Source organism: Salvelinus fontinalis, chromosome 10 (genome assembly GCF_029448725.1).
Source record: "Salvelinus fontinalis isolate EN_2023a chromosome 10, ASM2944872v1, whole genome shotgun sequence".
Classification (NCBI taxonomy): Eukaryota; Metazoa; Chordata; class Actinopteri; order Salmoniformes; family Salmonidae; genus Salvelinus; species Salvelinus fontinalis.
Window position 1 is genome coordinate 7,403,686 of NC_074674.1, and position 25,822 is coordinate 7,429,507.

Below are 25,822 nucleotides of genomic sequence, written 5' to 3' on the forward strand. Positions count from 1 at the left end.
TGCATGCTCCCCGTAGCCCGTCCAGTGCGGGGAGGTGGAATAACCCGCACTGGGCTGTGTTGGCGAACCGGGGACACCATGCGTAAGGCTGGTGCCATGTAAGCCGGCCCAAGGAGACGTACTGGTGGCCAGATATGTAGGGCCGGCCTCATGACATTTGGCTCAATGCCCAATCTAGCCCTACCAGTGCGGGGAGGTGGAATAACCCGCACTGGGCTATGCACCCGTACAGGAGACACCGTGCGCTCTACTGCGTAACATGGTGTCTGCCCGTACTCCCGCTCTCCACGGTTAGCCTGGGAAGTGGGCGCAGGTCTCCTACCTGCCCTCGGCCCACTACCTCTTAGCCCCCCCCCAAGAAATGTTTGGGTGGTACTCACGGGCTTTTCGGGCTTCCGTGCTAGACGTGTCCCCTCATAACTCCGGTTCCCTTCTCCGGTTGCCTCTGCTCTCCTCAGTGCCTGCAGCTGTTCCCATGGGAGGCGATCCCTTCCAGCCAGGATCTCCTCCCATGTGTAGCAACCTTTCCCGTCCAAAACATCCTCCCAAGTCCATTCCTCCTTCTTGCGCTGCTGCTGTCGTTGCTGTCCGTTAACCCGCTGCTTGATCTGGGTTTGGTGGGTGATTCTGTAACGGCTCTCTTTCGGTGAGTGAGTTGACCAAGGCGCAGCGGGTTGTGAATACATAATGAACTTTATTTAACAAGACGAAACTAAACACACGAAGAACACTTGAATAATTTTACAAAACAACAAAACGAACTAGACAGACCTAAACTATGAACTTACATGAAACGAGGAACACATAAACAGGAACGACCGAGACGAGACAGTACCGTGTGGTGCAACAAACACAGACACAGTGACAATCACCCACAAACAAACAGTGAGAACACCCTACCTTAATATGACTCTCAATTAGAGGAAAACGCAAAACACCTGCCTCTAATCAAGAGCCATACCAGGCAACCCAAAACCAACATAGAAACGGAAAACATAGACTGCCCACCCAAAACTCACGCCCTGACCATCACACACATAAAAAACAACAGAAAACAGGTCAGGAACGTGACATATACTGACCTGAACATACAGTACTATGCCTCTAAATGTTTCTAATGGACAGGATCAAGCAGGACCAAGTCGTACTCATGGGAAACTACTCAGCTGTAACTAAAGTACTAATGTCCTATTCAGTACAAACCATAAGATTAACCCTGGCCTATACGGATAGGAATACATGGATCTGTTTATTACAAATGAAATATGACAAGTTTATGCATAAACATGATAGCAAATGAAAGGAAACAGTTTGGAGATTATGGAAAAGTTATTAGACCAAAGTTAACCTGGCAGTTAACCTTGACACATTTGTGCATTGTACATTTACTGTACTTTTTGCCGCATTTGTTGATAACGGAATCTCTAAACTCTGCGGATACAATCAGTAACATGATAAGAATATTCCTGGAAAATATGGGTTAGGTACACCTTAAGACAAAAAAATGACACGGGTTTGAGTGAGAAGACTTACTGGTGTCTCCAAGTGGCCACACATCTCTCCCAAGTGTGCCCAGTTCCTAAGTCATTTCAATGCACTTTTATGACTCAAAGAAGAATCTTCAACTATAAGGTGTTTTTTTAAGTTCTCCTAGCTGTGCTGTTGAGGAACTAGAGCAGCACACTTTCAGTTGTTTTGTTTGGAACTCAGCCCTGCATCCCCGCCCTCACACAATTACTGTTGTTGTTTACGCTTTCACATGGCAATTCAGAGAAACAGAGCGTCATTTTGGTCCGCATAAAAAAGAGCCGTGCGTGCATTCAGGTGCGTGTTCCACAGGGAATCTCCTTCACGATAGACAAATATGTTCAGAAAAACACAGAGTTTGACTCCATGTCATCTTTTAACTGTACATCAAACATAGTTATCATAAATATTGAACTGTATATGACATGAGTTTTATGATATTGAAATGTGAAGTGCACATTTGGCTTGCTTGTATGACATCAAAGCGGTATTTAATATAATCTCAACGTCTCATCTTTCAAAATACACAGTCTTTTAAAGCATTTCCCTCACTCAATCAACAACAAACAATTCAGGGGGCAACTTTTTCTCTGAGCTCTGACGTCTTTTGTAGCATGTTGCTGTACAGCCACTGCGTTCCAATTTAGGTGCTTATCGGTGTGCAAGTCTGCCAGTTTCAACTCTTATACGCCTATGAGTGTAAGCTTGAGCTAACTGAGAAGACAAAGGAAAAAAGCTTTAGCCATGAAAAAACAATTGTTATCACTAGAAAGTTTAATTTGATTCAATCCTCAATAGATTTCCATTAAACTGAACTGATTTATTCCTATTTTAAAAGGGTCATCTGCATTTCAGACAGAATACTGAGGGTTGGGGCTGGAGCTATGGGTGCAAGGACTGACCATCCATGATATACAAATGTATAGTTTTAACCATATGTTGAGGCTATACAGTGTTTGTTTACAATTACATTGTTTACAAATAATGGAGTAAAAAATAAAACGTGGCAGTTTGTTTTTCTCGGTCGTTATTTCAATGTTTGAATGACAAATTGTTAGATTTTTCCATTGTGTTGGTGGTGGCGGTATGATTTATTGCCTCGTTTTTGAGATTGTTTTTTTTTCAGGATGAGTGATGAGTCTTCCGGCGCATTGGGTATCTCACTGCATCCCGTGTTTCATGTCTTGATATATACAGAAAGACGGATTAGGAGTGGGTTTACATTATAGTGCTTTTGATGGTCAACTTTCTAGCTCCGCCCATAACTTTTGGACTTTGTAGCATTCCCAGAAAGCATGGATTCTTGAGTCATTGTTGGCTTTACACTGGTTGTGAATGGAGAAATTCAACCACTAGAATTTGTAGACATACAGTGCCTGTGGAAAGTATTCAGACCCCTTGACTTTTTCACTATTTTGTTACGTTATCTACACACAATACCCCATAATGACAAAGCAAAAATAATTTTTGAACATTTAAAAAAAAAAAAAAAGCAGAAATACCTTATTTACATTAGTATTTAGACCCTTTCCAATGAGTTTTGTAATTGAGCTCCGGTGCATCCTGTTTCCATTGATCATCCTTGAGATGTTTCTACAACTTGATCTACAACTTGATTCCACCTGTGGTAAATTCAATTGATTGGACATGATTTGGAAAGGCACACACCTGTCTATATAAGGTTCCACAGTTGACAGTGCATGTCAGAGCAAAAACCAAGCCATGAGGTTGAAGGAATTGTCCGTAGAGCTCCGAGACAGGATTGTGTCGAGGCACAGATCTGGGGAAGGGTACCCAAACATTTCTGCAGCATTGAAAGTCCATCAAGAACACAGTGGCCTCCATCATTGTTAAAATGGAAGAAGTTTGGAACCACCAAGACTCTTCCTAGATCTGGCCGCCCGACCAAACTGAGCAATCGGGGGAGAAGGGCATTGGTCAGGGAGGTGACCAAGAACCTGATGGTCACTCTGACAGAGCTCTAGAGTTCCTCTGTGGAGATGGGGGAACCATCTCTGCAGCACTCTCCACCAATCGGGCATTTATAGTAGATGGCCAGAAACTGAGGAAGCCACTCCTCAGTAAAAGGCACATGACATCTCACTTGGAGTTTTCCAAAAGGCACCTAAAGACTCTCAGACCATGAGAAACAAGATTCTCTGGTCTGATGAAACCAAGATTGAACTCTTTGGTCTGATTGCCAAGTGTCACGTCTGAAGGAAACCTGGCACCATCCCTACGGTGAAGTATGGTGGTGGCAGCATCCTGCTGTGGGGATGTAGTTCAGCGGCAGGAACTGGGAGACTAGTCAGGATTAAGGCAAAGATGAACGAAGCAAAGTACTGATCCTTGATGAAAACCTGCTCCAGAGCGCCCAGGTCCTCAGACTGGGGTAAAGGTTCACCTTCCAACAGGACAACCACCCTAAGCACACAGCCAAGACAACGCAGGAGTGGCTTCGGGACAAGTCTCTGAATGTCCTTGAGTTGCCCAGCCAGAGCCCGGACTTGAACCCGATCGAACATCTCTGGAGAGACCTGAAAATAGCTGTGCAGCAACACTCCCTATCCAACCTGACAGAGCTTGAGAGGATCAGCAGAGAAGAATGGGAGAAACTCCCCAAATAGAGGTTCGCCAAGCTTGTAGTGTCATACCCAAGAAGACTTGATGCTCTAATCGCTGCCAAAGGTGCTTCAACAAAGTACTGAGTAAAGAGTCTGAGTACTTATGTAAATGTAACATTTCAGTATTTTATTTTTTAATATATTAGCAAACATTTCTAAAAACCTGTTTTTTGCTTTGTCATTATGCGGTATTATGTGTAGATTTTAGAATATGGCTGTACTGTAACAAAATGTGGAAAACGTCAAGGGGTCTGAATACTTTCCGAAGGCACTGTAGCTATGGATGCAAGGACTGACTAACCATGATATTAAAATTATAGTGAACCACATTTTGAGGCTATGCAGTGTTTGTTTACAAAATCTAAAATGTTGGAGTCTGATGGGGTTGACAGTTGAACTAAGCTCATGAGGCATTAATAATGTATATTATTCAATAATCATTGGGTATACACAGGAGCGTAACTTTGGTTTTAGAAGTTGGGGTGGACATCTGTTTTTTTAAAATTTGTTTTCACAATAACATCACAGTGTTGAATCGCAATACATATAGAATCGTGCGAATTGCGAGAATCGCAATACATATCGTATCGGCACCAAGGTATGATAATATAATTTCGTGAGGTCCCTGGCAATTCCTGGCAGCCCTAGTTGACCCCCATCTCTGGTCCTCATATAGCTGTAACAGCAGCCTTTTTCTAGGTGGTATGACTCCTGGCAGGCTGGCATTCAGACCACACGGGTGAAAACAGAGAGAGGGATTGTCATTGCCCAACCAGTCTCTGTGATTAATGTAGGGGAACAATGCTATTACATAGGCCTGGATATCCTCATTGTGGTGTGTGTGTACATGTTTGTCTGTTTCGTGTAATGCAGGACAGACACACACACACAGGGAGACAACAAATGCAGGAGGGCAAAACCTTCTGTAATCAAACTCATCGTGTCTCTTGATTGCAATGACAACCGAACAAACAGAGCATCATGGGAACTGGGATTTTGTTATGGCAACGACTGATAAAGAGGATACAGTACCAGTCAAAAGTTTGGACACACCTACTCATTCAAGGGTTTTTCTTTATTTGTATTATTTTCTACATTGTAGAATAATAGCCATGACATCAAACCTATGAAATTACATATATGGAATCATGTAGTAACCCAAAAAAGTGTTAAACAAATCAAAATATATTTGAGATACTTCAAAGTAGCCACCCTTTGCCTCAATGTCCGCTTAGCACACTCTTTGCATTCTCTCAACCAGCTTCATGAGGTAGTCAACTGGAATGCATTTCAATTAACAGGTGTGCCTTGTTAAAAGTTAATTTGTGGAATTTATTTCCTTCTTAATGCATTTGAGCCAATCAGATGTGTTGTGACAAGGTAGGGGTGGTATACAAAAGATAGCCCTATTTGGTAAATGACCAAGTCCATATTATGGCAAGAACAGCTCAAATAAGCAAAAAGAAACGACAGTCCATCATTACTTTGAGACAAAGGTCAGTCAATGCGGAACATTTCAAGAACTTTGGAAGTTTATTCAAGTGCAGTCGCAAAAACCATCAAGCGCTATGATGAAACTGGCTCTCATGAGGTCCGCCACAGGAAAGGAAGACCCAGAGTTACCTCTGCTGCAGAGGATACGTTCATTAGAGTTACCATCCTCAGAAATTGCAGCCCAAATAAATGCTTCACAGAGTTCAAGTAACAGACGCATCTCAACATCAACTGTTCAGAGGAGACTGCTTGAGTCAGGCCTTCACTGTCGAATTGCTGCAAAGAAACGACTACTAAAAGACACCAATAAGAAGATGTCTGTGTAAAGCAGGGAAACAACCTCAAAAGAATAAACAAAAAATAAATAAACAAGAACAAAACCAGAGTACCTCAAGAGAATCCAACTGGAGTAACAAATTATCACAGCATGGCTGGGGCTGGGTGCTAACATTCAAACACAGAGCAAAGAACTGAGGAAAACTAAGGGTTTAAATACATTCAAGGGAAACGAGGCACAGGTGCAAATAATAACTGGAAACAAGGGAAAAACAAAAGGGTCAAAAAAGCACAATGGGGGCATCTAGTGACCAAAACCGGAACAATCCTGGCCAAATCCTGACAATAAGTCCAAATTTGAGATTGTTGGTTCCAACCACTGTGTCTTTGTGAGATGTAGAGTAGGTGAACGGATGATCTCCGCATGCGTGGTTCCCACCGTGAAGCATGGAGGAGGAGGTGTGATGGTGTGGGGGTGCTTTGCTGGTGACACTGTCTGTGATTTATTTAGAATTCAAGGGACACTTAACCAACATGGCTACCACAGCGTTCTGCAGCGATACGCCATCCCATCTGGTTAGTGGGACTATTTGTTTTTCAACAGGAAAATGACCCAAAACACACCTCCAGGCTGTGTAAGGGCTATTTGACCAAGAAGGAGAGTGATGGAGTGCTGCATCAGATGACCTAGCCTCCAAAATCACCAAACCTCAACTCAATTGAGATGGTTTGGGATGAGTTGGACTGCGGAGTGAAGGAAAAGCAACCAACAAGTGCTCAGCGTATGTGGGAACTCCTTCAAGACTGCTGGAAAAGAATTCCAGGTGAAGCTGGTTGAAAGAATAGTGTGCAAAGCTGTCATCAAAGCAAAGGGTGGCTACTTTGAAGAATCTCAAATATAACATATATTTTGATTTGTTTAACACTTTTTTATTTACTACATGATTCCATATGTGTTATTTCTGTGTATACTATTATTCTGCAGAAAATAGTAAAAATATGTAGAAAAAAGTTAAAATATAGAAAAACCCTTGAATGAGTAGGTGTGTACTGTCACGTTCCTGACCTGTTTAATGTTGTTTTTGTATGTGTTTAGTTGGTCAGGGCGTGAGTTGGGGTGGGCATTCTATGTTATGTGTTTCTATGTTGGGTTAAATGTGTTGCCTGATATGCTTCTCAATTAGAGGCAGGTGTTTGACTTTTCCTCTGATTGAGAACCATATTAAGGTAGGCTGTTCTCACTGTTTGTTTGTGGGTGATTGTTGCTGTGTCTGTGTTTGTGCAACACACGGTACTGTTTCGTTTTGTTTAGTCTGTTCGTGCGTTCTTCGTTTTATGTTAGTTCGCATGTTCAGGTCTGTTGACGTCGTTTGTTGTTTTGTAGTTTGTCTTGTATTTTCGTATTCGTTATTATAATTCAATTCATTATGTCTACATACCTCGCTGTGTGTTGGTCCGATCCATGCTCCTCCTCGTCTGAGGAGGAGAACGACTTCGACAGCCGTTACAGAATCACCCACCAACAAAGGATCAAGCAGCGGGGTAACGGGCAGCAGCGAGAGCAGCAGCGGTACAAGGAGGAATGGACATGGGAGGAAATCCTAGACGGAGAAGGACCCTGGGCAGAGCCAGAGGAGTGTCGCCGACCCAAAGCGGAGCTGAAGGCAGCGAAAGCGGAGAGGCGGCATTATGAGGTGCTAGCGGCTGGAAACCCGAGAGGCTCACCCAAAAATGTCTTGGGGGGGGGGGCTAAAAGGGAGTATAGCTGGGTCAAGTAGGAGACTTGAGCCAACTCCCCTTGCTTACCGTAAGGAGCCGGTCAGGGCGGAATTGGAGGTGAGCGACGTAGAGACAGTGAAGGAGTTAATGGGGAAATTGGAGGAGAGATTTATGAGGGAGGTGCTGGTTTGGTGCATAAGGCACGACATCCGCCCGACTGAACGTGTCGGGGAGTTGATGTCACCGGGAACAGCTCTCCATACTCGTCCTGAGGTGCGTGCTAGCCGTCTGGTTAAGACTGTGCCAGCCTCACGCACCAGGCCTCCTGTGCGCCTTCCTAGCCCTGCACGTCCTCTGCCAGCTCGCCGCTACAGCTCTCCCAGCCGTGCTTCCAGTGGAGAGAGAGGGCGTCGTCCCGGGCAGGCACCGTGTGATGCGGTGGAGCGCACGGTGTCCCCGGTGCGTGTGCTTAGCCCGGTGCGCAACATCTCAGCTCCCCACATCTGCCGGGCTAGGGTGAAGATCCAGCCAGGGCGGATGGTGCCAGCCCTGCTCTCAAGACCTCCAGTGCGTCTTCACGGTCCGGTCTGTCCAGTACCACCAGTGCCTACACCACGCACCATGTTTCCAGTGCGTCTCCAGAGCCCAGTTCCTCCTCCACACACTCTCCCTATGGTGTGTGTCTCCAGCCCAGTGCCTCCAGTTCCGGCACCACGCACCAAGCCTCCTGTGCGTCTCCAGAGCCCTGTACGCACTGTTCCTTCTCCCCGCATTCGCCCTGAGGTGCGTGCCCTCAGTCCGGTACCACCAGTTCCTGCACCACGCACCAGGCTTATAGTGCGCTTCGAGAGTCCAGTGTGCCCTGTTCCTGCTCCCCGCACTAGCCTTGAGGTGCGTGTCTCCAGTCCGGTACCACCAGTTCCGGCACCACGCACCAGGCCTACTGTGCGCCTCAGCAGGTCAGAGTCGGCCGTCTGCCCAACGCGGTCTGCACTGCTCGTCGGCCCAGCGCCGTCTGAGCTGCCTGCACAGCTCGTCTGCCCAGCGCCGTCTGAGCTGCCTGCCTGCCCAGCACCATCTGAGCCTTCCGTCTGCTCAGCGCCATCTGAGCCTTCCGTCTGCCCAGCGCCGTCTGAGCCATCCGTCTGCCCAGCGCCGTCTGAGCCATCCATCTGCCCAGAGCCGTCTGAGCCATCCGTCTGCCCAGCGCCGTCTGAGCCATCCGTCTGCCCAGCGCCGTCTGAGCCATCCGTCTGCCCAGCCCCGTCTGAGCCATCCGTCTGCCCAGCGCCGTCTGAGCCAGCCGTCTGCCCAGCGCCATCTGAGCCATCCGTCTGCCCAGCGCCATCTGAGCCATCCGTCTGCCCAGCGCCATCAGAGCCGCCCGTCAGTCAGGAGCCGCCAGAGCCGCCCGTCAGTCAGGAGCCGCCAGAGCCGCCCGTCAGTCAGGAGCCGCCAGAGCCACCAGCCAGTCAGGAGCCGCCAGAGCCGCCAGCCAGTCAGGAGCCGCCAGAGCCGCCAGCCAGTCAGGAGCCACCAGAGCCGCCAGCCAGTCAGGAGCTGCCAGAGCAGCTGGCAGGTACCACCAGCCAGTCATGAGCTGCCCTCCAGTCATGAGCTGCCCTCCAGTCAAGAGCTGCCCTCCAGTCAAGAGCTGCCCTCCAGTCATGAGCTGCCCTTCAGTCATGAGCTGCCCTCCAGTCATGAGCTGCCCTCCAGTCATGAGCTGCCCTCCAGTCATGAGCTACCCCTCTGTCCTGAGCTACCCCTCTGTCCTGAGCTACCCCTCTGTCCTGAGCTACCTCTCTGTCCTGAGCTACCTCTGTCCTGAGTTGTCTATATTTAGGAGGGGCCTTGGTGAAGGTTCATGGACCATAGTCGGGGGCGAGGGTTGCCACTCAAGGGACGCTAAGGAGGGGGACAAAGACAATGCTGGAGTGGTGTCCTCGTCCTGCGCCGGAGTCGCCACCGCGGACAGATGCCCACCCAGACCCTCCCCTTGAGTTTTAGGGGTGCGCCCGGAGTTCGCACCTTGAGGGGGGGGGGGGTTCTGTCACGTTCCTGACCTGTTTAATGTTGTTTTTGTATGTGTTTAGTTGGTCAGGGCGTGAGTTGGGGTGGGCATTCTATGTTATGTGTTTCTATGTTGGGTTAAATGTGTTGCCTGATATGGTTCTCAATTAGAGGCAGGTGTTTGACTTTTCCTCTGATTGAGAACCATATTAAGGTAGGCTGTTCTCACTGTTTGTTTATGGGTGATTGTTGCTGTGTCTGTGTTTGTGCACCACACGGTACTGTTTCGTTTTGTTTAGTCTGTTCGTGCGTTCTTCGTTTTATGTTAGTTTGCATGTTCAGGTCTGTTGACGTCGTTTGTTGTTTTGTAGTTTGTCTTGTATTTTCGTATTCGTTATTATAATTCAATTCATTATGTCTACATACCTCGCTGTGTGTTGGTCCGATCCATGCTCCTCCTCGTCTGAGGAGGAGAACGACGTCGACAGCCGTTACATGTACAAACTTTTGACTGGTACTGTATGTATAGTACCTTTTGTTGTGACACAGGACATATCAACATGTTGGGGGTATTTTAATAATCAACCTCCCACTGAGTTATATTCCAACTCCGACGTAGAACATACCGGTGTGAAACTGATCACACGTCATCACTAACTGTATTTTTCTGTCCTTGTTTGTTTTCTGTTTCAGGATCTCCAGTAAGTACCGTTCCACCATGGTTAATGGGGTTTTAGTAGATGTTTCAGGATCTTCAGTAAGTACTGTTCCACCATGGTTAATGGGGTTTTAGTAGATGTTTCAGGATCTTCAGTAAGTACTGTTCCACCATGGTTAATGGGGTTTTAGTAGATGTTTCAGGATCTTCAGTAAGTACTGTTCCACCATGGTTAATGGGGTTTTAGTAGATGTTTCAGGATCTTCAGTAAGTACTGTTCCACCATGGTTAATGGGGTTTTAGTAGATGTTTCAGGATCTCCAGTAAGTACCGTTCCACCATGATTAATGGGCTTTTAGTAGATGTTTCAGGATCTCCAGTATGTACCGTTCCACCATGGTTAATGGGGTTTTAGTAGATGTTTCAGGATCTCCAGTATGTACCGTTCCACCATGGTTAATGGGGTTTTAGTAGATGTTTCAGGATCTCCAGTAAGTACCCTTCCACCATGGTTAATGGGGTTTTAGTAGATGTTTCAGGATCTCCAGTAAGTACTGTTCCACCATGGTTAATGGGGTTTTAGTAGATGTTTCAGGATCTCCAGTAAGTACTGTTCCACCATGGTTAATGGGGTTTTAGTAGATGTTTCAGGATCTCCAGTAAGTACCGTTCCACCATGGTTAATGGGGTTTTAGTAGATGTTTCAGGATCTCCAGTAAGTACCGTTCCACCATGGTTAATGGGGTTTTAGTAGATGTTTCAGGATCTCCAGTAAGTACCGTTCCACCATGGTTAATGGGGTTTTAGTTGATTTATGAGTATATATGAACCTAGTGGGCTGTGCTTCAGATAAGGTAAGTGAATGGACACATGGGAGGCAACAGCAGGTAAATAATAATTTTCTGCTCAGCTCAAGTGTATTTGCTGTAGTATTTGACTTCAAGGTGTAAAGGGCAATGCTATTTGAGAATTGCTGCATTAAAATGAAAAGTCTGCCATAATAGGATTGTTTAAAAGCATCCTGATTTTAATCCTAATCCTGGCCTTTAGTTGTCTTTTCTTCTCTGTGTAATCCTAACAGGGAACGCCTGGACGGGATGGTTACCCGGTAAATGTCACTCTTAATCTCTTTTCTGAGCAAGCGCTCTATTATTCTAATATTCTAAACCAGCACGATTTAACCTAGAATACGGTCTTCCATAACCTACAGTCCTAGACTATAGTGATCTTCCCTCAACCTTCAGTCCTAGACTATAGTGATCATCCCTCATAACCTTCAGTCCTAGACTATAGTGATCATCCCTCATAACCTCCAGTCCTAGACTATAGTGATCCTCCCTCATAACCTACAGTCCTAGACTATAGTGATCTTCCCTCATAACCTCCAGTCCTAGACTATAGTGATCCTCCCTCATAACCTCCAGTCCTAGACTATAGTGATCCTCCCTTATAAACTCCAGTCCTAGACTATAGTGATCCTCCCTCATAACCTCCAGTCCTAGACTATAGTGATCCTCCCTCATAACCTCCAGTCATAGACTATAGTGATCCTCCCTCATAACCTCCAGTCCTAGACTATAGTGATCCTCCCTTATAAACTCCAGTCCTAGACTATAGTGATCATCCCTCATAACCTCCAGTCCTAGACTATAGTTATCCTCCCTCATAACCTCCAGTCATAGACTATAGTGATCCTCCCTCATAACCTCCAGTCCTAGACTATAGTGATGTTCCTTCATTGCTCCAGTTAAGTGGTTTAGCTATTGTGTGTAATGTCACCTGCACCTCTCCTCGACCCGCTTTCCCAAAACCATCTTAAGGCTAAATTCATTTTAGAACCATAAGAGGGCCTGTCATGCCAAATAATGTCCCCGGCCAAATTAATATAGCAACGTACGCTAATAGTTTATCGAATCCCATTGCGACGTAGAGGGGGACATTATTTGGCATGCCAGGACCTCAGGAGGATAAGACAGCCCCATCTACTGAATACATCAGGAACAGCTATCTTGTACTACATAAATAATTCAAACAAGTCTACTGACTGCACCAGTTTCTCCTCAATTAAATAATGTTTTATGATGCTGCTGCAACTTATCCATCTCTCGGGAACTTAAAAGGTGTTATGTTGTGGTCTCAAGCAGTCACACATTTGGTGAACATCAAATGGTTCATTGTATTCAGACAAAGGTCTGAGCCAGTTGTTCTGGCAGTAGGTCCAGATGCATTGGGTTGCGTGTGTTGGCATCCCACATGCTTAGTTGGGATCAACAGGGAAATGCACTAGCCTGTGAAGTCGCTCCAATAATAACAGTGATGTGAGCCCAAACTCTGTGTTCAGGACAGAACCACATGTGGGCCCAGTTGGACTCACAGGTCCCCCCACAGTATTCACAGAACAGTTGATGTATGTCTCTTTTGTTTTGAATCCTTGCTTCATTCATCTGTCTTTTTCACTTCAATGGCTGTGGAATATTATGATAGTTCTTTGGACAGAGTTCAAGAGCTTTTCAGCACTTGTGCAGCACTGGACAGCGACCTACATAATGACTTTGCTATACAGTGAAAATGTGAACTCTAGACTGACTTGAGTTTTTACCTATGTTTGTCTATGGCCTGCTAAATCATTTGGCCAGCAGCGCGCCCAATTGATATGATATTTTTGCTACCAAAACATTAATGTGCTGTACAGAACTGTGTTCATCTTAAACATAATATTTATCCTCTATCCATGATGTTGTATTCTAGGGCCCACTTGGGATGGATGGGAAGCCTGTAAGTAGCCTTCTTCATCATGCTAATGTTGTGATAACGATGTTGATATTCAGCTCAGTCTACTTCATACAGTACAGCTCTAATTAACGATGTGTTTATTTAATTACCATAAACATTGTATGTGTTCTACTCTTGCCATGAACGACTTGTCATGTGATCATTTTGTGAATGAAACGTTGTCTTCCATATACAGGGTGGTCCTGGTCCTGTGGGAAGCCAGGTATGTATGACGATCTTTTTAAATATCTCTTTAACTCCATGTTTTGGATGATCAAACACCAGATGTGGACATGTGATGTAGCAAAACACTCCAATGTTCTCCACCTGTCAGCTCATTAGTATGGCTCAGTTGGTAGAGCATGGTAAATGGAATATATAGTTATTATATATGCCAAAGCTGTGTTACTAGTCTGGAAAGGTGTATCCATTCTTCTCTGTGCTATATGAGTCTCTGAAGGCTTCCCTGAAGCCAGCCCTGAAGGCTTCCCTGAAGCCAGCCCTGAAGCCAGCTCTGAAGGCTTCCCTGAAGCCAGCTCTGAAGGCTTCCCTGAAGCCAGTCCTGAAGGCTTCCCTGAAGCCAGCCCTGAAGGCTTCCCTGAAGCCAGCCCTGAAGGCTTCCCTGAAGCCAGCCCTGAAGCCAGCCCTGAAGCCAGCCCTGAAGGCTTCCCTGAAGCCAGCCCTGACGGCTTCCCTGAAGCCAGCCCTGAAAGCTTCCCTGAAGCCAGCACTGACGGCTTCCCTGAAGGCTTCCCTGAAGGCTTCCCTGAAGCCAGCCCTGAAGCCAGCCCTGAAGTCAGCCCTGAAGGCTGCCCTGAAGCCAGCCCTGAAGGCTGCCCTGAAGCCAGCCCTGAAGGCTTCCCTGAAGCCAGCCCTGACGGCTTCCCTGAAGCCAGCGCTGAAGCCAGCACCGACGGCTTCCCTGAAGCCAGCACCGACGGCTTCCCTGAAGCCAGCCCTGAAGGCTTCCATGACACCAGCCCTGACGGCTTCCCTGAAGCCAGCCCTGACGGCTTCCCTGAAGCCAGCACCGACGGCTTCCCTGAAGCCAGCCCTGAAGGCTTCCCTGAAGCCAGCCCTGAAGGCTTCCCTGAAGCCAGCCCTGACGGCTTCCCTGAAGCCAGCCCTGAAGGCTTCCCTGAAGCCAGCCCTGAAGGCTTCCCTGAAGCCAGCCCTGATGCCAGCCCTGACGGCTTCCCTGAAGCCAGCGCTGAAGCCAGCCCTGAAGCCAGCCCTGACGGCTTCCCTGAAGCCAGCCCTGACGGCTTCCCTGAAGCCAGCCTTGAAGCCAGACCTGTGTTTATATCCAAGGGGATAAACGGGGTGTGTCTTGACTGAAGTGAGCCTCTTTAAAAAGCCATTTCTTATTGGTCAACTGTTAGACAGTTTGTAAAGTGAAATAGAGGCTACTTATAATTTAGACAGAGTTTATTTTAAAGTACCCTTTTCTTAGAAGATGATCTGATTCATTAAATAGTTCCGAAGGCCTTGGCTTTTCAACACTATCCCTGCACCTCATTAAAAATGTGCAATTTCTTTTGAAGGGCACCGAACACAGAAACACACCATCATAATATATGGCATCCATCCCCACATGTAATTACTCAATGATGTGTACTATATACAGAGGAAATGGTTGCAAGACCTGTGTAAAGATGTTGCCTTGCGTGTGGAGACAGTCTGGGCTTTGAGGCTCCTGTTATTCTACAGTGTAGGAACATGCAGCAGCCCAACGCTCCAACACCAGTATAATATATATACGGATAGAAACTACAGATAGAAACTCAATCTGTGTGTTGATTATAAACCGCCTGCGTCCATTCATTCACAAAGCCCATTCAATCTAAACACACTCCAAGAAGACCTCATCACAGAATGAATTGTAGAGTGTAATGCACTGAGGCCTAAACTCATATGTCCTCCAGCCGTTGTAAGAGACAGAGAGTTAATTAGTGAACAAAAGCTGTGTTCCTCAAACCCACACAACCCTGATCCCTGTCAGAGGTCAAGGCATGGCTTTTTTTTGGGGGGGGGGGGGGGGCGTTAAATGGAAATGGAAAGAATCGCTGTGAATATCTTGGAAGGAATGAGATGTGTCAGAGATCGTTATAGTCCGTTATTTCCTTGTTCATGTTTTGTTTTTCTCCTCTATCGTCAGGGACTTTCTGGGCCAAAAGGAGAAAAGGTATGACGAAACACCCCTTTTCTATTGTTACAATTCATTCAGTTATGATACAATTTGAAACATGAAATGGAAAGAAATTCTGGAAGCATGATAGTAACTTGGTTTGTACCTTTGATACCTGTGGTATACCTTGATCACCCGTAGTGTTCCTATCTGATAGTTATTGGATCACTTTCTATTTGATGTAACATTTTCTAATTGTCCTGTTTTTTTCTAGGGAGACCAAGGAGATATGGGGCCCAGGGTGAGAGAGTTAAATATGTCATAATATCATTCAAATACCACCAGAACCCATTTTACCAGCTCCACTCTCTCAGGTCAAATACAATGCTAATACGCACACGATGCATACCCTCATCCCATTGTTTTAGCCTACAGTTTTTTCTGTCCACCACAGGGAGAGATATGGACCATGTCAAATCAGGAATCCTGAAGAAAATCGTGTTTCATTTGCTATATATATATAGCCCCATCGGGCAACCCTACGGATTCCCCTGTAACCCACAACCCAACACACTTCTATTAGAAACAGGTGTCCTGGTCTAGACTATTAAAGTCCTATTGCCCTGTTATTGTATTTAAGCCCCAACTAAAATACATGCTGCTGTTCACTGTGCACATAAGTCTAGATCTCTAAAGAAAGACCCGATTACCAGCTGTCCGTGATAAGACCAACAAAAAAAACATGTTTTTCTGCCACAGCAAAAATGCCCTTTGGATTCATATAGTCAACAAAACTATGTGTACTGTGAGAAACAAAAAGAGAGGAGCTTCACATCTCTCTGCTCAGGCTGTTGTCTTTGATGTATCTTGGTAACCTGGCAATCTGTTTTGATTGAACCAATGCCTGACTATATTACATATAGATTCACTTGACTGTTACCCCCCCCTCCCTCCCCACACACACACACTTATTTTAGCGTCAAGTCTTACTGTAGCATCTGTCTTAGACTGTCTGTCTATTTAATTCCTTGCCTGAGTTATCATTGCAATATCCCGCGAAACTGAACTCTCTGACTGTGAAGAAGTAAGGGTGTGAATGTGTAAATGTCCCAGTTAACAGCAGCTTGGCAGGAGTTCATGTCACTGGAATTGTACTATACTGTAGCAGCTGTTTAGGCCTGTGTTGTGTTGCCTCTCCTGACCCTGGAAGTGGATTAAAGCTCTTGGAGCAGTGTAAACATCTGGCAGAGCCCAGCGTAGAGCACATGTGGATGACTGACCCATCGGACACTGGGCTCCTTACTGTTGTCCTCTCTGCCGGGGTCAAGGCAAGTAGCACTGCGGTTAGTCATGTTCATATATCTCTATTAAGAAGCAATTAGTTTACCATCAGTTACTCTTAGCTATTAACATACTTTACACGTTAGTTCATTTTTATATTGTGTTGTTGAGGCAGATGCAATGATGTGTTCGAGACCCCCTAAAGAGACCGATCCAAGACCGAAGACGGGGGGGGACGGGGGGGACCGAGTCAAGACCGAAACCGGGAGGGGGGCGAGGGGTCAGACCTAGTCAAGACCGAAACCGGGAGGGGGCGAGGAGTCTGAAACCGAGTCAAGACCGAGACCGGGAGGGGGGCAAGGGGTCTGAGACCGAGTTAAGACCGAGACCGGGAGGGGGGCGAGGGGTCTGAGACCGATTCAAGACCGAAACCGGGAGGGGGCGAGGAGTCTGAAACCGAGTCAAGACCGAGACCGGGAGGAGGCGAGGGGTCTGAGACCGAGTCAAGACCGAAACCGGGAGGGGGGCGAGGGGTCTGAGACCGAGTCAAGACCGAAACCGGGAGGGGGGCGAGGGGTCTGAGACCGAGTCAAGACCGAAACCGGGAGGGGGGCGAGGGGTCTGAGACCGAGTCAAGACCGAAACCGGGAGGGGGGCGAGGGGTCTGAGACCGAGTCAAGACCATGATTGTAATTGCTTCAAATTGCAACTATAATAAGAGTTCAACATGTCCAGTATTTCTGGGTTCATATTTCACAATAATTCTTTAGAATGGTGAACAGAATGCATACTGAGGGTAAATAGAGAGCCACTATAAATGATCACTGACCCAAACAGGTTTATAAATGATCACTGACCCAAACAGGTTTATAAATGATCACTGACCCAAACAGGAAAATAAATTATCACTGACCCAAACAGGAAAATAAATGATCACAAATCAAACAGGAAAATAAATGATCCCTAACCCAAACAGGAAAATAAATGATCACAAATCAAACAGGTTAATAAATGATCACTGACCCAAACAGGTCTATGTTAGATTAAAAAAAGACAATATACACTGAGAATACAAAACTTTAAGAACACCTGCTCTTTCCAAGACATAGACTGACCAGGTGAATCTAGGTGAAACCTATGATCCCTTATTGATGTCACTTGTTAAATCCACTTCAATCAGTGTAGATGAAGGGGAGGAGACAAGTTAAAGAATGATTTTTAAGCCTTGAGACAATTGAGACATGGATTGTGTATGTGTGCCATTGAGAGGGTAAATGAGCAAGAAAAAAAATGTAAGTGCCTTTGAACTGGGTATGGTAGTAGGTGCCAGGCGCACCGGTTTGTGTCAAGAACTGCAACGCTGCTGGGTTTTTCACGCTCAACAGTTTCCCGTGTGTATCAAAAATGGTCCACCACCCAAAGGTCATCCAGTCAACTTGACACAACTGTGGGAAGCATTGGAGTCAACATGGGCCAGCATCCCTGTGGAACACTTGCGACACCTTGTAGAGTCCATGCCCAGACGAATTGAGGGGGTGCAACTCAATATTAGGAAGGTGTTCCTAATGTTTTGTACACTCAGTGTATGTAACAACATCCCCCGGTCTCCCATAATAATACTGAGCGTGCATCTTTCAAACACTTCCCCCCCCATTCTTCCCTACTAGGGAATCAAGGGAATTCTGACGAGCGCAACGAAGTTTGAGGACATTTTTCAATGAAAGTGAAGGACATTAATGTTACTAGTGAAGTAGGAAGCCCACGTTTCAATAGGCAATAAGTTATAAATGGGTCATGAGGGAGTGTGGATATTTGGCCTGGCGAAGTGGTTTTATGAGCTGAATGAATGGGAGCTGATAATTATTATTATTTTTACTCGGCTGGTCTCGGGAAGACATTGTGAGTTCTCATTGTCTGAGACCTAGTCAAGTCCGAGTAAAAATGACAAGACCGAGAAACTCTATGTGGTCTTGAATACTACAACACTGAGCATATGCATTCCTGTCAATCTGGAGCCCTCTCAGTCTGTCTCAAAGTTGATTCTGGCCTGGTTTCCATTTGAGTTCATTGTTTCCTAATCGGCACTCCAAAGGGATTCTTAAGGAATAAGTACTTTAGAGTTCATAATACTAGACATAGGAGGGCACTGTTATGCTCTTTTAGCACTTCAGTGTGTGAATTCACAGGAGGGTGTCCGTACAGTCTACTACCATGTTATGGGGGGGGGGGGGGGGGGGGCAATTCCATTTAAATTCCAGTCAATTCAGAAAGTAAACCAAATTCCAAATGTCCTTCTTTGAAAAGCAATTGAAAGTTCAGTGTACTTCCTGAATTGACTAAAGTTGACTCCAACCCTGGACACCAGGGAGAATAAGCCTCTAAACCCAAAGCAATTCATATTGACCACAGCTCTGACACAAACATCATGGACCAGACTGACAGAATCTCTCCATGGATGGTCGATAATTATATGAAGTCAATCATAAAGCTTTGGGTCGCGAGACAACTAGGCTGTTATTGTTTCAGGCTTGAAACCAGACAGAAGGGCTATTATCTTTGTATACTCTAGTCTACAGTTATGGTTGAGCAGCTTTACACATGCTGGAACTGTGCCAACACAGATGGATCAATAACCTCAATAACATCCCTCTGTTGTCTTTCACTCTACTCACCCTCGTCTTTCATTATCCCCTTCTTACCCAACCCCTCACTCCTCCCTCCACCCTAACTCTTCTTTCCAACGCTGTCTAAACCTCAACCCAGGGACTCCCTGCACTAACGGGCTCTGCAGGTCTGCTCAGTAATCAGATTCTCACGGTCAAGGTTTGTCCCACCTTCCTCACACGTCTCTCATTGACCGGGTCCTCTGTCTCCATCCAGCCAGTACCTTCTCTTTGCTTCCTTCTCCATCTCTCTTCTTCTGTTCAGCCTATAGAGAAAACTAGTTGCTGACATCAGTTGTAAATGACTGTTTAACCTCTCTCTCTCTCTCTCTCTCTCTCTCTCTATATAACTCATTTAATTTTACTCTGTGTCTCTGGTGGCTTCTCTCCCTCTCTTCCCTTTCTCCCTATCTATCTGGAGTCAGATGGTCTTCACTCGCTTTGCCCACGGCTTTCTCTCTGGCGACCAGCACACATTTCACAAACGCCTCCTGAAGGTACTGTACAATGGGCGCATCTCAGCCCTCTTTTTCTTATCTCTTCTCTTCCTTCAAGCTGGCTCACCCTCTCTTCTTCTGTGACTTTTCCTCACTCTTTTACATCTCACACATGTACAATGTTATTGGCCTCAAGCATTTCTCTGTTTGCCGCTCTGCCACTTTGTTTCATATGTCTGCTTCAAATTAGAGAGAAAATGAGTGGGAAAGTAAATTATGCCTCTTTGGAAAGTGAGTTTGAATAAATGACATTGTTTGTGGATGATAATTGGTGGAAAGAATGCCAGTCAGAACTATGCAAATTGGAGAAATAAGAATAGCTTGTTGTTTACTTGACAATATAAATGGCTGATAATATGACTGTTAAACATCTTGTTTTGAATACAACCACATCAGTCATTCAACAGTCTTATAGAGTGAATGTTATGCAAAGCAGGAGTTTTAGAGTTTTAGACTTACTTTTGCACATTGGTGAAGATGGATGGCGGCAAACACCAGACACTGTGAAAAGAGACAAAGTTTTGAATTAACTATACAGAACATTGCTCAAACTGAAGATATTGAAAGTGGTTCAATAACTTGTCTGGGGTGTCACAATACAATTGTTTTGCAACTTGTTTGATTGATAATACTGTGGGAATTGGGATTGTTACTTCATATCATACTTCTCCCTCCCTGTCCATAAAGGGTGACCAGGGTCAGGCTGGCCCCCCTGGACCCCCGGGCCCCCTTGGATCACCAGGGCCCAGAGGACCCCCTGGGAACACAGGGAAGGATGGGCCCAGAGGACCCCCTGGAGAGCAGGTACAGTAAGACAGCTCTCCTCCTCTCATCCATGTCACTACAGTCGTCTCATACCACATATGGTGGTAGGAGAGAAAGGAAAGGCCAAAAGACAAAATTAGTTGGTTTAACAAAAAATAAGCTTTTTTATTTACTTCCATTGTCCTCCAAGAGTTACTGAATCTCCTCTCTACTTCAGTTTGCTCCTCAGTTCATGCACCTTGGTTGGAAAGCGAGGTAGCGGCAGGGATCCCTTCCGTTTTTAGTGGTAGGAGAGATAATAATAATATATGTATTTTATATAGCGCTTTTCATTATACAGATAATCTCAATGACGCTTAAAAAACAAAAGTATATGTAGTTGTTGGTCTGGCGCGTCCAGGTCACATCCCACACATAGGCCAAGCCTACAATCGTCTCCTGAAAGACAGTCAAGAACTATCACGCACCCACCCTCAGCACTCTCCTCCGCCACGCTGTTCTCAGCTCCTCTGATGCCCTGAAGCAGACTTGAGTAGGGGGTCACATCCAGTACGGGGGGGGACGACGGACGGACAAGTCAGTAAGACAGGTCCCGATCTTCAGGCCAGCCCTTGCCTTTCCCAGCCTCTCTGCAGACTCCTTGGGTAGATACTCCTCAAACAACATGTAGTACCCACCTGGGTGAAGCCAGCGTCCGCTAGATTTCGCTTGGGTGCCAGAGGCTCACTGCACATCACTTATTGGGAATGTCCACTTTGGAGTGAGAGATCCCCTCAACTTCAACAAGCCTCTGTGATGTCCAAGCCTGTGCTATCTCCAGTTTTCTTCAAGTCAAAAGCTAGCTAACTCGCTAGCCTCTGGGCTATCTTGACAAGACAACTGACTTGCCAGTCTTATGACACAGTTGAATCGATATATAAATAATCAAAACTTACTAAGCTAACAAATATTTAAATTGCGAAAGAAAACCATTAAAATAATAAAATATTTAGAAATGTACAGGAGCTCTCTGCCTAGGCCACCTCATGCCACCATGGCAACCACAAACGAATAATAATAAAATAAAAATGTTTTGGTGTTTCATGTAGATATAGTGGATCTTGGACATTACTGTTAATCAGTCGAATGTAGAATAGTATCCAAAGCTAACCGTTCATTTCCTTTCACTCTCTCCATCTGTCCTATTGAATAAAAGAGAATCTAATCAATCTGTTTTATTTCATAAAGCCTTTTTTACATCAGCAGTTGTCACAAAGTGCTTTGGAGATACTCAGCCTAAAACCCCAAAAGAGCAAGCAATGCAGAGGCCATTTCCTGTTGTTTTCCTTCTAAAAATGTGTATCTTAGCTTACTAAAATCACCTCGTTCGGAGCTAGAGGAGAGGAGCGTGACCGCTGGTGGGTCTGTCATGTCATCCTGTCCACACATCTGATGGGTCTGTCATGACATGTCATCCTGTCCACACATCTGATGGGTCTGTCATGTCATCCTGTCCACACATCTGATGGGTCTGTCATGTCATCCTGTCCACACATCTGATGGGTCTGTCATGACATGTCATCCTGTCCACACATCTGATGGGTCTGTCATGGCATGTCATCCTGTCCACACATCTGATGGGTCTGTCATGACATGTCATCCTGTCCACACATCTGATGGGTCTGTCATGTCATGTCATCCTGTCCACACATCTGGTGGGTCTGTCATGTCATGTCATCCTGTCCACACATCTGATGGGTCTGTCATGGCATGTCATCCTGTCCACACATCTGATGGGTCTGTCATGTCATGTCATCCTGTCCACACATCTGATGGGTCTGTCATGTCATGTCATCCTGTCCACACATCTGATGGATCTGTCATGTCATGTCATCCTGTCCACACATCTGATGGGTCTGTCATGACATGTCATCCTGTCCACACATCTGATGGGTCTGTCATGTCATGTGATAGGGAGGGTAAGACAGACAGACAGACATACAGACAGAGTTGTCCTGATAAGTAGTTTGGCATGGATGCCAATGTGATTCATTGTCAGACCACTAAAGATTTCAGAGCGCTATTTATTGTTGATGGAGATGTCACAAATCAATGTCATTATAAACACAAGATGTTTTAGCTTTAGGCCAGGGGTACTCAAATACTATTTGAGAAGGTTTGGTCATACACATTTCCTAGGTGGCAAATGTCCGGATGGGTATTGTCATTTATCTGCATAGTAATTAATCCCAACTCACAACCCATGCAACCCCAAATGTTCAAACCTCTCTTGTTGGCAGAGAGACGTTCTAAAGCATATTTCCTGCAATTCTACACATTATGCCATGGAGCGAAGGGAAATGTTTGCTGTTTTAAAGCTAATTTCCTGCAATTCTACACATTTTTCATGTCTTATGTGTTTTCATGTGATACAAGGAGTTGAATCTCGACCAAAATCCAAAAGAATGCAATAATAATTGTGGGTCCGGATTCTGGGTCCGGATTCTGGGTCAGGATTCGGCCTGCGGTTTGCCTTTTGAGTATGGGTACTTTAGGCCTTCTACTGAAAGGATGAGGATTAAGAATGATCGTTTTGCTTTTGTTGTTTGTTTTTTATAAATGCAAATTGCTCTACCATCCCAGTAGGTGCAGCAGAAACAGAAACACAGAAACATCAACTTATTTGGGGTGGAACGGTAGCCGAGTGGTTAGAGTGTTGGGCTAGTAACCGAAATGTTGCAAATTCAAATCCCTGAGCTGACAAGGTACAAATCTGTCGTTCTGCCCTTGAACAAGGCAATTAACCCACTGTTCCTAGACCGTCATTGGAAATTAGAATGTGTTCTTAACTGACTTGCCTAGTTAAATAAAGGTAAAAATTTACTGGAGGATACAACACTTTTGATTTATTTGTATGAAATACTGCCGTCTTGTGGAGGATCAATGGAATTGCTCTGCTCTTCAGTTTGATCTTTCTTCACTTTTGGATGGATGATTGAACATGAGCTTTCTTCACAGGGTCCACCTGGTCAAGATGGAATCGATGGATTGGAGGTAAGCCTTTGTTTATTTCTGATATTATAAGATGTACTGGCGGCAGGTAGCCTAGTGGTTAGAGTGTTGGAATCGTAACCATAAAGGTTGCAAGATCAAATCCCTGAGCTGACAAGGTAACAAATCTGCCGTTCTGTCCCTGAACAAGGCAGTTAACCCACAGTTCCTAGGCCGTCACTGAAAATAAGAATTTGTTCTTAACTGACTAGTTAAATAAAGGTTTAAAAAAATGCTGATAACGTGTCCTCTTTACACAGGGACTGATGGGTCCTCCTGGACAGAAGGTAAAATATCTACATTTCTCATGCAGACACACTTCCACACCCGTATACATGTATTATATATATGTAACCTATATCATCTGTGATTAATTAATGCATTTCAATAATCTAATGTCTTTAGACTAATTAGGGAATTCTGAATTTAAATTAATCTGAATATTGTACCTGTAAACTCCCCAATGAAAATAAAATAATATATATAATGTCTTGCAGGTTAATGAATATGTTCCATGAATGTAATGTCTTGCAGGGTGAGGATGGACAGCAGGGCATGCCTGGATCGCAGGGGTCTCTGGGGTTAAAGGTGTGACATCGTATTATTTCCTCCTCTTCCTCCTCTCCCTTGATTGTATTTGCAATTGTTCTTTGTTGATTTCACTTTGAATTCACATTAGTTGACAACTCATTTAAAACTACGTTTGAACTGAAGTCTGTGCCAGTGAGACACAGGGGGAGAGGAGACACAGGGGGGAGAAGGGGGAGAGGAGACACAGGGGGGAGAAGGGGGAGAGGAGACACAGGGGGAGAAGGGGGAGTGGAGACAGGGGGAGAGGAGACACAGGGGGAGAAGGGGGGGACAGGAGACACAGGGGGAGAAGGGAGAGAGGAGACACAGGGGGGGACAGGGGAGAAGGGGGAGAGGAGACATGGGGGGAGAAGGGGGAGACAGAAGACACAGGGGGAGAGAGGAGTCACAGGGGAAGAATGGGGGGAGGAGACAAAGGGGGAGAAGGGGGAGACAGGAGACCCCCTTCCAATACCTTTATTTATCTTTCTTCATTCATTTTTTCTGTGTGTTTGTTTCTGTCTCCCTCTGCAGGGCTTACCAGGAGAGAAGGCTGTTCCTGGCTCCTATGACAACATTGGCCTTGGCCAAGTCATTCAGGTGAGTTCTATGTTGGGTCCTTTTTATGTTGATCAAAAACAACATTCTGCTTTGCATTACAACCCCACAAATTCAGAATATACCATTTTATTTATTGTTAAAAGTTTCCCTGATGCCATAATATTTCTCTAGATATGCATTCTGTGTAACAGTCCCCTGTGCAGTGTGTATTCTCACTTTCCTTTTCTACTTTTCTTTTCCTGCAGGGTCCCCCAGGGCCACCAGGGCCCCCAGGAGGTCAAGGGTCAAAGGTGAAAGTTAGTTGTGTTTGAAGAGGTGTCTGAGTGGTTAAGGCGCTGTACTGCTAATCCATTGTGCTCAGCAAACCAGGGTTCCAATCCCGTCGTCGGTGGAAGAGATTTTGTTCTGGAGATTTGTCATTGTACCCCATTTTATCATTCCATTATACACATTGTGCAGTGTGTTGGTTATGACATCTGACTACAGTTCATTCGGAAAGTATTCAGACCCCTTGACTTCCACATTGTGTTACGTTACAGCCTTATTCTAAAATGGATTAAATTGTTTTTAATCTACACACAATACCCCATCATGACAAAACAAAAACAGGTTTGAAGAAATTTTTGCAAATGTAGAAAAGAAAAAAAACTGAACTTTACTCAGTACGTTGTTGAAGCACCTTTGGCAGTGATTGCAACCTCGAGTCTTCTTGGGTGTGACGCTACAAGCTTGGCACACCTGTATTTTGGGAGTTTCGCCTTTTTTTTCTCTGCAGATCCTCACAAACTCTGTCAGGTTGGATGGGGAGCGTCGCTGCACAGCTATTTTCAGGTCTCTCCAGAGATGTTAGATTGGGTTCAAGTCCGGGCTCTGGCTGGGCCACTCAAGGACATTCAGACACTTGTTCCGAATCCACTCCTGCGTTGTCTTGGCTGTGTGCTTAGAGTCCTCTTGGAGGGTGAACCTTCACCCCAGTCTGAGGTCCTGAGTGCTCTGGAGCAGGTTTTCATCAAGGATCTTTCTGTACTTTGCTCCGTTCATCTTTCCCTTGATCCTGACTAGTCTCCCAGTCCCTGCCGCTGAAAAACCTCCCACATTATGATGCTGCCACCACCATGCTTCACCATAGGGATGGTGCTAGGTTGCCTCCAGACGTGACGCTTGGCATTCAGGCTAAAGAGTTCAATCTTGGTTTCATCAGATCAGAGAATCTTGTTTATCATGGTCTGAGAGTCTTTAGGTGC

General features: G+C 45.5%; 1 protein-coding gene across 1 annotated transcript in view; it reads left to right on the plus strand.

Annotated features, from left to right (window-relative positions):
- LOC129863538 (collagen alpha-1(XXIII) chain-like) overlaps window positions 1–25,822 on the plus strand; it is a 115,634-nt gene that overhangs the window by 77,990 nt on the left and 11,822 nt on the right. Inside the window, exons 4-16 of the mRNA XM_055935589.1 lie at window positions 10,347–10,354; window positions 11,393–11,419; window positions 13,060–13,086; window positions 13,280–13,306; window positions 15,242–15,268; window positions 15,486–15,512; window positions 19,581–19,652; window positions 20,340–20,456; window positions 23,415–23,450; window positions 23,708–23,734; window positions 23,982–24,035; window positions 24,552–24,617; window positions 24,824–24,868. Of these exons, the coding sequence (XP_055791564.1) occupies window positions 10,347–10,354; window positions 11,393–11,419; window positions 13,060–13,086; window positions 13,280–13,306; window positions 15,242–15,268; window positions 15,486–15,512; window positions 19,581–19,652; window positions 20,340–20,456; window positions 23,415–23,450; window positions 23,708–23,734; window positions 23,982–24,035; window positions 24,552–24,617; window positions 24,824–24,868 (560 nt within the window). The remainder of the gene's footprint in view (window positions 1–10,346; window positions 10,355–11,392; window positions 11,420–13,059; window positions 13,087–13,279; window positions 13,307–15,241; window positions 15,269–15,485; window positions 15,513–19,580; window positions 19,653–20,339; window positions 20,457–23,414; window positions 23,451–23,707; window positions 23,735–23,981; window positions 24,036–24,551; window positions 24,618–24,823; window positions 24,869–25,822) is intronic.